This window comes from Gavialis gangeticus, unplaced genomic scaffold (assembly GCF_001723915.1).
Source record: "Gavialis gangeticus isolate Ggan-Ray unplaced genomic scaffold, GavGan_comp1, whole genome shotgun sequence".
In the NCBI taxonomy this organism is placed as follows: Eukaryota; Metazoa; Chordata; order Crocodylia; family Gavialidae; genus Gavialis; species Gavialis gangeticus.
The window spans coordinates 15311915-15325477 of NW_017728996.1; the positions used below are offsets into that span (position 1 = coordinate 15311915).

Genomic DNA, 13563 nt, shown 5'->3' on the forward strand with positions numbered 1-13563 from the left:
ACTTTACATCATTTTGCATGTTTTCTTTAAAAAAAAAAAAAAAAAGTCTTTGACAGAATATAACTAGTATTCTTTATTCAGGGCCTTCCAAGGTGAAGTCATGTAGGCAAGGGAAAATAGTTGTCATCTTTCAAATGAAAGGGTTTATGGTTCCTTGAGCGGCTTCTGTGCATTCCTGCTCTGAATGAGAAGGTACTGCCAGCACAATGCATCTCAAGAAACTCTGGTTACAGGCGATTAACTTCTATTTTCCTTTGCTAGCTCCATGGATCATCTCTCTGAATAAGGACTGATATTGATAGCCAGTTGGACCAGGCTATCAATATCAGTCCTTATTCTTGATTGCACCACTGAAGGCATTTTTTGGCAGTTAGCTTTATGATCATGATTGGATTGATACAGCTTAAGGTGAAGGCGCAAGGCAGCAATTCTAACTTAAAGAAAAAACGATCTTTTTACTTTTTTTTTTTTACTTCTGTTATAGCAGAAGAGTAACTCTGGACTCTCTTCTGCTGTCCCAAGAAGGTGTTTAACATGGATTGGATTATAAACATTACATTGGGTTACAACCATTATAATAGTTTTGGCATTTAGTAACAAAGTGTTCACATGTTTAAGACATGTGTTATACACAAACTCACGAAAGGGCAAGTCCTGGACACTTTGGGTACGTCCAGATGAGCATGGTCATATAGTATGTGGTGCTGTGTGGTTTGCATGCCACATAGTCCAGTGTTCTCCGCGCCGCAAGGGTGTGCTGCCCAAGCGTGTGCTGCACCGGGTTTTTTTCCAGCAGGGTTTATTGACCCCTGGATATCCAGGGGTCAAAAAAACCTGCTGGAAAAAAACACAGAGCAATGCACACTTGACCAGTGTGCACTTCTGAAAATCAAAGTGGGCTGTCCGGAGCCGCGCTCCACTGCCCGCCAGGCTCCGCGTGGCAGAATTGTCATGGCTGCAGCCCCCAGAGGCTCCCAGAGCCCTAGGTAAGGCTGCTGGGGCCAGTGCAGTGCTTGCCTCAGCTGCCCCTACCCCACTTGGGGCAATTTGCTGTGTGCCAAAACATGCGTGTCATGGGCTTTCCCCAGGGACAAGTAGCGGTGGTTCAAGATGAGCCGTTGCTACTTGTGCCTGGGAAACCAAACATCCATGCACGTCTGGACACACCCTTTGAATCCAATAACAGATTTACCACTGATACTAAATTAGCAGCATTAAGTCCTCCCATCCTCTATGTTGGGTATTTTTACATTAGTGCATCTACACCAATATAAATCCTCGCTATACTGTTGTTTATTATCATCTCTGTTGCAGTACCACCTGCACCCACTCTTGCTAAGTATTGTGACATGTTCTGTGCCAGAAGAATCTGCATTTCAGCCCTGTTGCATATAGGTAATTTATAAAGCACCCTCAGCTGTGTATACCATTTAAAATTGAGTTGCTTGCATTCAATGCACGTAGACAGAACTGAACTCACGTCTGACCTAGAGATGGCTCAAGGTGCGGGCCCTTGTGTACAAATCAGCTATGGAGCTGAAGGCAAAAGTATAAACAGAGCAGATTATTTCATATTTTTCAGTTGCATTTTGGTTAGATTAACTGTAATTTAAGAAACAAGCAAGCTTCTATGTGAGGGAAATGAATTCTGTTTTGTTTTAGAGAATTAAAATCCCTCTTCCTATTTGGGAGTTAGTGTGCCAGAAGCAAAACACATTTAATTTGGCAGTTCTGCTCCACATCTACTGCATTCACGTCCAAGATAGATGTTCCCAAACTGACACACCCGTGTGCTATTCAGATGAAGGACGGTCTTAATTCCCAGCGGGGATACTCCAGTATCTGTAACAATAGCTGCCTGTGTCCCAAAAGAGAAGCAGACTGTTTCCTTTTTGATGGAGTTTTGTCCATGAAATGACTACTTAATTTGTCTGAATTTAGGCAATTTTGGCCAAAACTGTCAGCATGACTCATGCATATTGTCAGACTGTTTTCTATTATGTCCAAAATAAAATCAGTGTGACTTAATGGGGCTGTTCCTTCTAGCGCCCTTCCCTCCCTTCCCCCCCTCCACCCTTTTTGTCATATTCTAAACCTTCCATTTAAATAGACCCTAAAGTGTTGTTCTTGTTTGGGTTTTTTTTCCACATTAGAGCATAATTTCATCACGGAGTATATTTACACAAAAGGTACCTTTAATAACTGATCAACCTTACCATGACATGCATACAAATCATTAAATGGTTTTGACTCCAAAATATATATTTAAAGGGGGAAAAAGTTATTGCGTGCAAGTATTAAGCTCCTTCTGACCACTCCCTTGATTTTTTTCCCCCCACTCCTCCCCCTTGATGGATGAGGTTGGGAGAATAATGTGGAATCTTTTATTTAAAACATGCAGTATACATTCAGTTCTGCACCTATTAAATCAGTATAAGAATTAAAAACAGAGATACTTTTAGTGACCGCCAAACTCAACTGTAAGGTTTCTCTTTAATTTAGGAAGTATTTCACTGAAGGCCATTTAACAAGAAAAAGAAAGAAAACTTCCAGATTTCTTTGCTATATAAACATGGTAATAGATTGTACTTATAATTTTGTTCCAGGACAAACAAAGCCCAGAATGTACATGATTTTAGATTTCTAATCTATTGATTTTTGAAAGACCTCAGACTTTTGGACCTTGCCATGGTAGTGAGTTGTGTGGCAAAAGGCTTCACGCCGTGTGCTGCCTTGCTAAAAGCTTCTGGCGATTTGAACTCTGTATCCTCAGCAAATGAAAGCTGACAGACTACAGCTCCTTGGATGCTCATGTCCTGTTGAGTATCACCAAGTCTTGTAGTTGAAGACAGTTAGTTGCCCTGGCTTTCTTGAATAGGCTATTATATATAATCTGACCGATCACCTGGCATATTACTATTTTAAATGACACCGTACAGGGCTCTGCAGAAGGATGAACTGAAACTTCGCACATCAGTCCCAGAAGGCAAACACCATTCCTGTCATAAGGTGATGTCATAAACATGCTTGTGTGTTGTATACAAGCCACCAGGAACACAGAATAATCATAGACTCGCTTTAGGATGTATTGTCAGCATGTGGCATGTAGCCAGACAGAACCAGCTTGAATTCCACTTATTGCTTTTGGAGCAAACTAAACCCAAAATTACAGTATGAATCAAGACCTGTAATAGTGTGGTTGATCCTGTGGAACAGTCTTTTTCGATTACAGTCAGATTTTTTTAAAAAAAAAAATGCTGAAAGCCCTGATGTTAACTTTTTGCTAAATGGAAATTGGATGGGGGAAGGGACTTGGTCTTGATTTTGTGTGTGTTTCATGCAACCCAATCATGTTCAGCTTGTGTGGGACAATGCAGTGCAACACTGTGTCAGCTTTTCAGCTGTAATGGCTAGAAGTTACCAATCTAGCTCAGGTCACACAGTAAGGACTGAACTTCCTGACTGAAGTCATGGTGACCCTGTATCCAGCAGTAAAGCCAGGTAAGTACTTGGCAGGTTCACAAATCTTGGCTTCGTTGGAGGTCAGGGTTAGGCTTGCAGGTGACACTGTGTTAGTCATAAGGCACATTGTGTGAAGGAAATACTGAAGGGAGAGACTTGGGATGCATCAGCACACCTGAATGGGAGTCCAGGTTAACAGTCGCTGGGATGAGGTTGAAGTTTGGATAAAGTAACAGGGTGTAATCTGCTATGAAAAGAAGGAACAGATTTAGCTTCTCTGTTGATTGGATTGCACACGCTGTTAGTTTCTATCAACTGAGTTTGTGTTTTTTGCTTTTGCTGCAGCAGCCAGAAGAGGAGCAGTCTGCTTGCGATATCACCAGTTCCAGCTCTTCAGCAGATGACACAGTGTCTTTAGAGAGGAACTCATCCCTCGGAAGTGACATTTCCCTTCCACACGTCTTAAGCTCCATTAGGCATAAGGACAGGCACAGTCTGGATGGGAGCTGCATCAATATGGCCAATGCAGAGGGAAGGGACAGTGAACCTGCTGGCTCAGGCGAGACGGAAGAAGAGATGGATAGTATCACAGAAGTGCCTGCCCATTCCTCTGTCTTAAGAAACTCAATGCGACCACTGTCACCCTTCCGACGGCACAGTTGGGGGCCAGGGAAAAATGCTGCTAATGAGGCAGAAATAAATCACAGGAGGTGAGTAGAAGGCTGTTTGTAGGTATTTATGCCTACACACGTATATTTATGTGAGCTTTGAAAGGTGTAATGAAATGCAGAGAAGTGAGTTCATTTTCGATTATTCTGTGATCATGGAGGTGAAAAAAACAACTTTCCTACAAAAGACCTCCATAGCTAGCATATGTTTTAGCTTTCCAGCATAATACCTGACCCCAACGCCCATTACAGTGAACTGAAATATTGTCAACCAGGTCTTTAATTTGAATTATCACCACACATTTCCACAGGGAGGTTTTTGGTAGAGAAGCTATTGGAGTATTAAGCCTAGGAGATTAGGGAATAAGTGCAGCCACTACTAGTTTTGCAATAAGATGTTTTACGGCCTACAAGGACTTTAACAGAGAGGTACAGGTCTCTAGTCTCAGGTTGATTCATGGTGGGTGTGCAAGGGACTGGTCTCACCTCAGTCTCCCATGGACCGTACCTCAAAATAGTCACCAGGGCAGTTGGCAGCTCGGCGGGCACACTCCCAGTTTTTCCCCACGACTTCTCACCTTTCAGAAAAGGAGAGAAAGTCATAGCAGCAAGGCTTTCAGTGTGACAATTCACATCAGCCACTTGAGAAGACCAAGATGCTCTTTTCCAAAGTCTCTCATATCTTGATCTCCACTTGCACAAAAATTGCACCTATAAAGTAGTTTGCTCAGATGCCTTTTGAGCATCATGGTCCCCAAATTCCTGTCATACCCAGCATGTTCTTATACAAATCAGATTTCTCTTTCAGTGATGTGGTACAAAACTTAACATAGTTTTACTGAAGTCATTTTGAGCCAAATCCTGATTCTGTTCAAATTGATGGAGGCTTGGTCAGAGACTGAAGAGCAGGCATCTGTCTCTCAAAATAAGTGTGGGCACTTTGTTTCAGAAGTCCCACAGAGTGTGCAGCCATCCTCATCTTCAGCATGCACGCGTGGCTTATAAAAGCTAAGTCCAGGCCTGCAGTTTTGCATCATGCTCTGAGTGTTATTGCCACAGTGAATGCTGAGAATTTGTCTTCATGGGTCACTGCCCTCTATTAAAGATTAATTTGGCCATCATTAGATCCATTATATTCAAACCAGCAGTTGTCTTTTGTTTTTTCCAGTCACATGCATGAACCAAAGTGAGACTTCGGATCCTTCCTGTTACAAGGTTTATCTTGCTGCAAGCCAAACTTGGGGAGAAAAACACACAGCACTCTAAAAGTTACCCAACTGTTGTTGTTAACTGTTTATTTTCCTACATATTCTGTCCTGTTTCTCTGGACTTGATTCCCAGTCCCATGGGGGTGCAGACATAAATAAAGCAACAGCAATACTTTAAAGCTGCAACAGAGGCAACTTCAGAAATAAAAAGCTGGTCTGACAGAAGAGTTTATAAGCTCATAAACTCATTTAGAAAGATTTATTTTTTAAGTGCAGAACCTGTTATGTAAGGATTTCTGAGGGTAATAAACTCTGCATAGCTGGCAATTACTGCTAATGCTAAACAGATGGAGGCAAAGACTTCTGCATCAGGGGTTGGATGGTTCTGTTTATGGTACGGGAAAATATTCCTACTGTAAATGAATGATACATTTCTTTAAAGTAAAGGAACACAAGAATTATTCTCATATGTCCTTAGGCTCAGCTACCACTGGACACGAACCATGGCTGTCCTAAAGGTGGCTTGCAAAGGAAGATAGTTTGGTCTTTGCCCTTTCTGCTTTACAATACATGAAGACCTGACATTTTTTTGTACTTGTTTTTTACATTAGAAGTTTGTTTTGTATACCCCTAAAGGTTGGTTTAACGGGTAGGGAACTGCAAATACAAAGGAAGTAAAATTTGAATGATTGCTTTTTTTTATTCAGACTGGTTCAAAATCTTCCTACTATCCATTTAGCTAAACCATTTGTGAGAGGAAGGGTTTTTATTGGAAGCCACTTCCCTTTGTCCTTCTATTAAAGACCGAGGGCTTGATCCAACTTCCGGTTAAGCTATTGGGAGGCTTTCTGTTCATACAGTGGAAAATGGATCACACTCTGGGGCAGCTGTTGGTGCAAGAAGCAGGGAAGCCCACAAAGCAGAACAAACTTTTTTGTTTTTAAAGAACAACAAAATATGGATCAGGAATTAAAACACATGCTTGGTTTTTCCTTCTCCTTCACTGCTTTACCTATAAATGCCTACATTTTTTTTTCTTAAAATACTTATTCTTCATAAACCTCATAACAAAAATGTACACAGCTTCAGTTTATCATGTTCACCCTCAGCAATTCTTACAATTCATGCTGGGTTTCCAGCCTCTCTCGCCCTGCAGACTACAGTCCTTTTCATGACAGGAAAGAAAAGGTTGACTATTTCAATGATATCTATACAGACCTTGCTTACACTACGCAGCTAGAGCCCTTGCTAGCGGTGGTTGGTAGCGATGGCTGCTTTTGAACCGTTGGGGCACAGCTTGTCCCCCTACAGTTAGCTGACCCATGTTCATCATCAGCTCTAAGTAACCTTGAATCTTTGTTCAGTAAAAAAGAGAGAGAAGAGAGCTTTTATGGGTGGTGCATTGGTTCTGATGCGACAGGTTTCATTTTCCCATTTTTTTCATGCAACTGCCATATGTTCATTTTATTCCGTTCTAATTGCTGACCACTGTCCATGATTCATTTTCAGTTCAATGCGAGTTCTGGGGGATGGTATAAGGAAGCCTCCCATTCATAGGAGAAGGTACAGCGCCAACTAATTTAACTAACCCTTTTGCATTTGAATGTGTACTAACTTCATACTCTCATGGTAGCTAATTTGAGGTTAGCGCCCGTGCTCCTCAAAACATGCATCTCATCCTGGAACAGATACCCAGCTCCATTGCTTTCCCCCTTGATCTGTTACAGTCCAAGCTCAGTGACTTTCAAAGCACGCTGCAAGGCAGTTTTCTCCAGGACAGCTTGTTCACGAGGTGGTTTGAAGGTTATTGGATGTTGCAGATTATTCTATTGGATATTTTTTCCTTCTTTGGGATGTACAGTTGAATTAAGAATGGATATGTCATTATTTGTTTGCCCATGTATCCTTAACTGTTATTTAAAATGTATCAAATTCAAATGCCAAGATATTCATGATTGGCAGTTGAGGGAAGATAACTGAAAATGATGCATAAGATAAATAATGTGCCATCTCCTGAAAAGCTGAAAAATAAGCATAGCTTTCATAGCCACGTTTACTCCTTTCCATCTGGCAGGAATTTGATTTCTAACCCCACATGCATATAAGATATATATGTATACCTACACAGGCACACCTGAGGATCAGGCATATTTGTCTTGACTTCCTTGTCAAAGCATCAGCATGATTAGCCTGTATGAGCAACAGTGGGCACAGCTCTTGAAAAAGGTTTTGAGCCCTGGTTCTACACAAGTCTATAGAAACAGCCTTTTGTTCTCCTCACAGCTGTAGGATAAGCTGTCAACCCTAGACAAGCCTTGTATAAGGCTATTAAACCTCGTCTTTCAGCTCCAGTAAAGACCTGCTTTGTTTGACTTGCACCTTGCTGTAACATGCAGAATGCTTGGTCCCCAAGCACAGCCTTGAGGAGTGGATACTACACACACCTAATACAGCATCTTCCTTTTTTATTGTAACACCTACTAGAGAGGGAAATCTCACCTGAGTACTTAACTGATTTCACCATGCCGTTGAGGAAGAAAAAGCATGTGAGCATGAAGGAGGAAATGGTGATATTATTCTGTCCTTTCCCATGAGTTTTTCACTTGAGTGCTGCCTACTTTCTGACACCTGCATCTGTCTTAATCACTGCCGACAGATTAGACTTTGAGTGATATTGCGTGCCATGAATGAACTTGCTGGTTCCGTGTTCACTTTGTGAGCTAGCCACTTAATTAATACGTAGCGGATCTACCCGACTTCTTCAGATCAGCATTGAGTCTATAGTGTCCTGGGAGAGGACACTGGTCATCATAATGGTAACTTCTTTCAAGCAGGCCACTCAAACCCCTAGTTACCTTTTGAAAATTTAGATCAGATTCTTTAGAAACCATGCTTATTCCCTGCACCTCTTTTCCAGGGTCTCAGCCATTTTGGTAGCCTAGAAATGGCACTGTAGAGAGGACAGTGGAAATCAGTTCTAGTCAGCAGTCTCGCACACAATAGCCTTTTTCTCCACCCAGATCTTTCTATAAAGGATTTGTACATGTTGTACAATGATCCACTCTCTCAAGTTTTGCATAGTGTTGCCAGCAGATGGTGGGTGGCTCACCAGCAAGATTATAATTCTATACATTTCTCTTTCCAGCATGTTTGCCAAGAGATTTTATCCCTCTCTGGGACATTCTGTCATTTCCTCTGTGCTGCCTCCTCGGTGCTACTCCTCTGTTTTCCTGCCCTGCCATTATAAAGTCCAAAATTGTCACTATAAATTTTCAATAGAAAATTTTCTATGTTCAGATATGTCTGTTTCTTATTCCTTTTACTTCACTATTGTCCACTGAAAGTTAATTTTAATCATTCAAGAGCCTATATGCTAAACCCCCCTTCGCCCCAAAGCACACACAACTCCGAGGAGCTGGATCTTCATGGGATAGGACACATGGGTCCTTCAGGAAGATTCAACACAATTTTGTAGATGAGAACAGCTACAAGTGATGGGAGCTATTTGTAGTCAAGCAGCACACCGGTTCCTTTGACTTTAAACAAGTTTCTTTTCTTGTTGTTCTCAGATTTCCCAGCTGTAAAATGGGGCTAATACTTCCCTGCTCCACACTAGTTTAAGAAAGTAATGGCTGTAAAGAGTGTAAAAGGTCTTCATGTTACAGTAAGGTGCTCGTCACAATGGCTATTTATGGCGATGTTTTGGAAGCCTTCAGAAAAGAGCTTTTGCATCTGAAGGGAGAGGAGCTTCACTGGAGGTGTCACAGGTTAATTAGGCATCTCAACCAAAACCAAACAGAAATGAATACAACTCCTGGCCTTGCAGTTGCTGGCCATATCTACGGCAACTTGTTTAATCTTCCAACAAAATGTCACACTTCATTCAGCAAACTGCTTTTACCATTCCATTCATTTCGATTCCTTTGACACTTTTCGGAAGACCCCTTCTCCCGTTTTGCTCAGAGCGCTAGAACCGCATATAGGAGAGAGACAAGGTGGGAGGCGAGGGTGATTTTGTTCTGTGGTGTAACTTCAGAGACTGGTGGCTGGTATGTTGAAAGTGTGCATTTGAATTCATCCTAAGGGAACTGGAAAAAAATTAGTATTGTCTTGTGATTTTAAATACAGGACTAGGAGTCAGGAGATGTTTCTATTTCTGACTGACAGTGACTTTCTGTGCAGCCTTGGGCAAATTGCCTACGCTCCTGCCTCCTTTTTCCCTATTTGCAAAAATGAGATTAATAATTAAACTCCTTGGAGTGGGGTTTATTCCATTAAATGCTTTAAAGCTGGGCTGTCCTACTGGCACCGTTTTCCCCCCTACTGCTCCTGTAGCTGTGGCTTCCACTTCCTGCCCCCACCCATGGGCAGGGTCATAGAGCCTGTTGGAGCAGCTGGAGCCTGGAGGTGGGAAATGCAGTATGTAGCCCCTGGCTGCTCAGAAGTTGTACGGCCCTGCTTTAAAGCACTGTTCAGGTCCTTTGATGGCAGCTGCCATTCATCATTACCAGTAACAGACCAGGTACTTCAGTGCTGCCCCATGGTTTGTAACATATTGGCTTGGTGGGTCCCAGTTCCACATTTGTAAAAGCATGTTCACAGTTGACACCCCCTCCCATTCAGTGGGCGTGAAGTATGAGCTCCGCTGTCACTCGGAAGTGCTCGCTACCATTCACTGTTGGTGCTCACTGGTACAGCCAGCTTGAGAGAGGCTTGAACTGCCCTGTAACCTGTTGTCTGGTAATAAAGGGGGCTGTATGGTTTCTTAGGGCAGACAAGCTGGTCTGCTTTATCAACCACAAACTTGCATAAAAAGTTTTGGTTTTTTTTTTTAAAAAAGATATCTCTAAAAAGAAGCAAGGGTCTTTAAACATCCCCTTTCTGTGCCAGTCCAATAATTGCTGCCCTTTTCCTTTCTCTGCCTTTGATGTTCCTAGCTTGAGTTGGTGTCCTTCTGGCGTACAGTACATTGCCACGGGTGCTGACTTTAATTTTAGAAGGTATGGTATAAATAAGTGTGCAGCAGCAAAAGAGCACTGCAGAGTCTTGTCAGCTTTATGCCTGTAGTCTGTTTTTCTGCTGTGGTGGCCTAAATGTGTTTGCTTTGTCTGTTTTTGGGGTGGGGGCATTTCTTCCACTTGGTAAAAGGTCTTCTACAAGGTAGGATGCTAGAAGAGGTGATGGCTGCTTGTGTCTGTGTTGGTCTCAAGTGTTGGCAAAGTTGCATTATTTGTCCTGAACTCTTTTTTTTTTTTCCTCTGACTTTCTCTGATTTTTCCATAAAACGTATGATCCTAGCAGCAAAAGAACCAGTGAGAGCTAACGAGATGCATCACTGCATTGCTCCAGAATGATTGATCTTTTATAGACATTGACATTCATATAGACTTGTCCCTAGTAAAATGAGGGTTCTTTTCTCTCCAGCAGAGAGGCAAAATATGTAAACTGTCAAAGAGTAAAACTGTGGGATAAGTCTAGATTCACTATCCCTAGTGATTTAAAGCTATTAGTAAGACGTCCAGAGTTGGGATTCATGATCTCAGCTCAGATTCTCAACTGAAGTGAAATAACATATCTGAAGATCTGGTCCCAGATTTCATAGCTACTGTTCTTTATTTTTTTTCCTTCCCAGTAATTAATGGCTCACGAGAGAATCTTAGATATCACTTGTGGAGGAAGAGGGAGTGGGTGGGAGCTAGATAGCTGTGCAATTTAGGTACAGGTTATTTTACTTTGGACCATTTGGGCATGGTCCAGATACAGCAGGTTGTAACCATATGTCACATTACTAGCCAATGACTGTTTGACCTGTGTGAATCGCATTCCTGTTTTGAGCCCAGCTGTTGGTAGGTAGATAATATTAGTATCACAGCAAGCTACCGTGTATATAAACGTGATTTGGATCTGGGAAGAAGTGCCTTTCTGCGCCTAGCTAATCAATAGAAATGGGACAGATTTCTCTTTGTAGATATTTGGAAGTGTACTGTACAAGCTGTTGGACACAATACAATCAAAGACTTCTATAAACTAATAGAATTTCAAGTACCTAAGCATGCCTGCCTTCTCATTTACTAACCTAAAATCCATCTTTAAAAAACAGAAGCCTGAATCTTCTGACTTATAACTAACAGCAGCTTTTGCTTTGAGGATTCTGTGCATTTGTCATCTATCTAGCACCTCTGACAAAATATCAAATGCTAGCATCTATTATGTGAGTCTTTGTAAAAGTTTGTCCGGTTGGGAAAATATACTGTACCATGCAGATTTATATTTTTAACATGTTATAAATGATAACTCACCAGCCAGCTAGATTTCATGAATAGCTTTGATTCTAGCTATCTTGCGCATAGCTAGGGTTTGTTCTGTAAAACATTTGGCCCTTCTCAGGCCACCACAAACTGTGATCCAATGTGGGAAAGCTGAAATTGCTAATATGCTGGACATTTTAGTTCAAGTTATTCAGGTTCAGTGTATGTCTTGCTCCAAAGTTTACAAAAAGTATTTGAAGTGCTGAAGTAATGTAGCAAGATTCCTTCCCCAAAATGAAAATATATATGCACTGGTATCACCTGAGTTCCTATAGCAGGGTAGACCATCATGAGTCTGCCCTCTCAGAAACGCTTTGATTTAACTGGCAGAGTTTGCTGCATAGCAGGAGAGAGCTTCACTGATAGAGCTGAGCTGGGAACCTAGGATTTTCATAGCTGGGGGTATTTCAGGTCACAAATGAGGCACATCTTGGTGACTGTGGCATTGATGCCTACACAGTCAGATGGGTTGCAAATTGGCTAGATGGTTGCACCCAGAGAGTGGTGGTGGACGGGTCATTTTCGACATGGAGGGATGTGGGCAGTGGATGCCTCAGGGCTTAGTCCTGGGGCCTGTACTGCTCAACATCTTTATCAGCAATCTGAATGTGGGTGTGCAATGCATGCTGTCCACATTCGCTGATGACACCAAGTTGTGGGGTGAGGTGGGCATGCTGGAGGGGAGGGACAGAATCCAGCTAGATCTGGACGAGTTACAGGGGTGGGCGGATGAGAATAGGATGCAATTCAATGCAGACAAGTGCAGGGTGCTGCATTTAGAGAGAAGGAACCAGCAACACACCTATAGACTGGGGGGAACACCCTTCTTGTCAACACGGTGGCAGAAAGGCATCTTGGAGTCATTGTTGACTCCAGGATGAACATGAGCCGCTGATGCGAGAAAGTGGTCGGTAACGCTTAACTGCACCTTGTCATGCATCTACAGATGCATCACAAAGCAGGTCCAAGGAGGTGATCCTCCTCCTCTATGTGGCACTGGTCAGGCCGCAGTGGAGTACTGCGTCCAGTTCTGGGTGCCGCACTTCAAGAGAGATGTGGCTAACCTTGAGAGGGTCTAGAGGGGGGCCACTCTCATGGTCAGGGGGCAGCAAGGCAGGCCCTACAAAGAGAGGCTAAAGGGCCTGAACCTGTTCAGCCACCACAAGAGAAGGCTGAGAGGGGATCTGGTGGCCGTTTACAAACTCACCAGGGGGGACCAGTGGGAATTGAGGGAAGCTTTGTTCCCCGATGCACCGCCTGAGGTTACTAGGAATAACAGCCACAAATTGTCAGAGAGAAGGTTCAGGCTGGACATCAGGAGACATTACTTTACAGTTAGCGCTGCCAGGCTCTGGAATGGGCTCTCAAGGCAGGTGGTGCTCTCTCTTACCTTGGGGGGGTCTTCAAGAGGAGGCTGAACAGATATCTGGCTGGGATGATGTGATCCCGGCACCCATTCCTGCCTGGGGCAGGAGGTCGGACCTGATGATCTGTTTAGTCCCTTCCAACCCCAAGTACTATGATACTATGATCTTGAGAGATGCATAGTTACTCAGGACTGGAATAGGAAGGGATGAAGTGTGTCTAGGTATAGGAGCTTAAACAGAGTGTTGTGTGAGAGCCAAGAATTGGAAGAGTAGGGAAGATAGTGGTAGGTCTGGATGGGTCACACAATATATGGAGGAAAGGGTGGTGTTGTAGGCAAGAATTGAGCTGTACTAGTATGGTTTTGTGCAAGAAAATCTTGCTTTTCAGCAGCCATAACTATAGCTGAGTCCAGCTGATCCCTTCAGAAGCACTATTATGCACACAAGTGCTTTTTGTTTGGTTTGTCTTTAAATGATTTTGTTTGGCTCATTTAGATAGATCTGGTTCGATTTTAAAAAAAAAAAAAAAAAAAAAAAAAAAAAAAATCAA

The 13563-nt window shown here is 42.6% G+C and overlaps 1 protein-coding gene across 5 annotated transcripts in view; it reads left to right on the forward strand.

Moving 5' to 3' along the window:
- AKAP13 (A-kinase anchoring protein 13) overlaps window positions 1-13563 on the forward strand; it is a 167920-nt gene that overhangs the window by 82712 nt on the left and 71645 nt on the right. For 2 of the 5 annotated variants that reach the window (XM_019504047.1, XM_019504050.1), the window contains 3 exons: window positions 3808-4172; window positions 6848-6901; window positions 10276-10338. In XM_019504047.1, coding sequence (XP_019359592.1) covers window positions 3808-4172; window positions 6848-6901; window positions 10276-10338 — 482 coding nt within the window. The remainder of the gene's footprint in view (window positions 1-3807; window positions 4173-6847; window positions 6902-10275; window positions 10339-13563) is intronic. The other 3 variants (XM_019504049.1, XM_019504051.1, XM_019504048.1) reach the window with 2 other exon arrangements.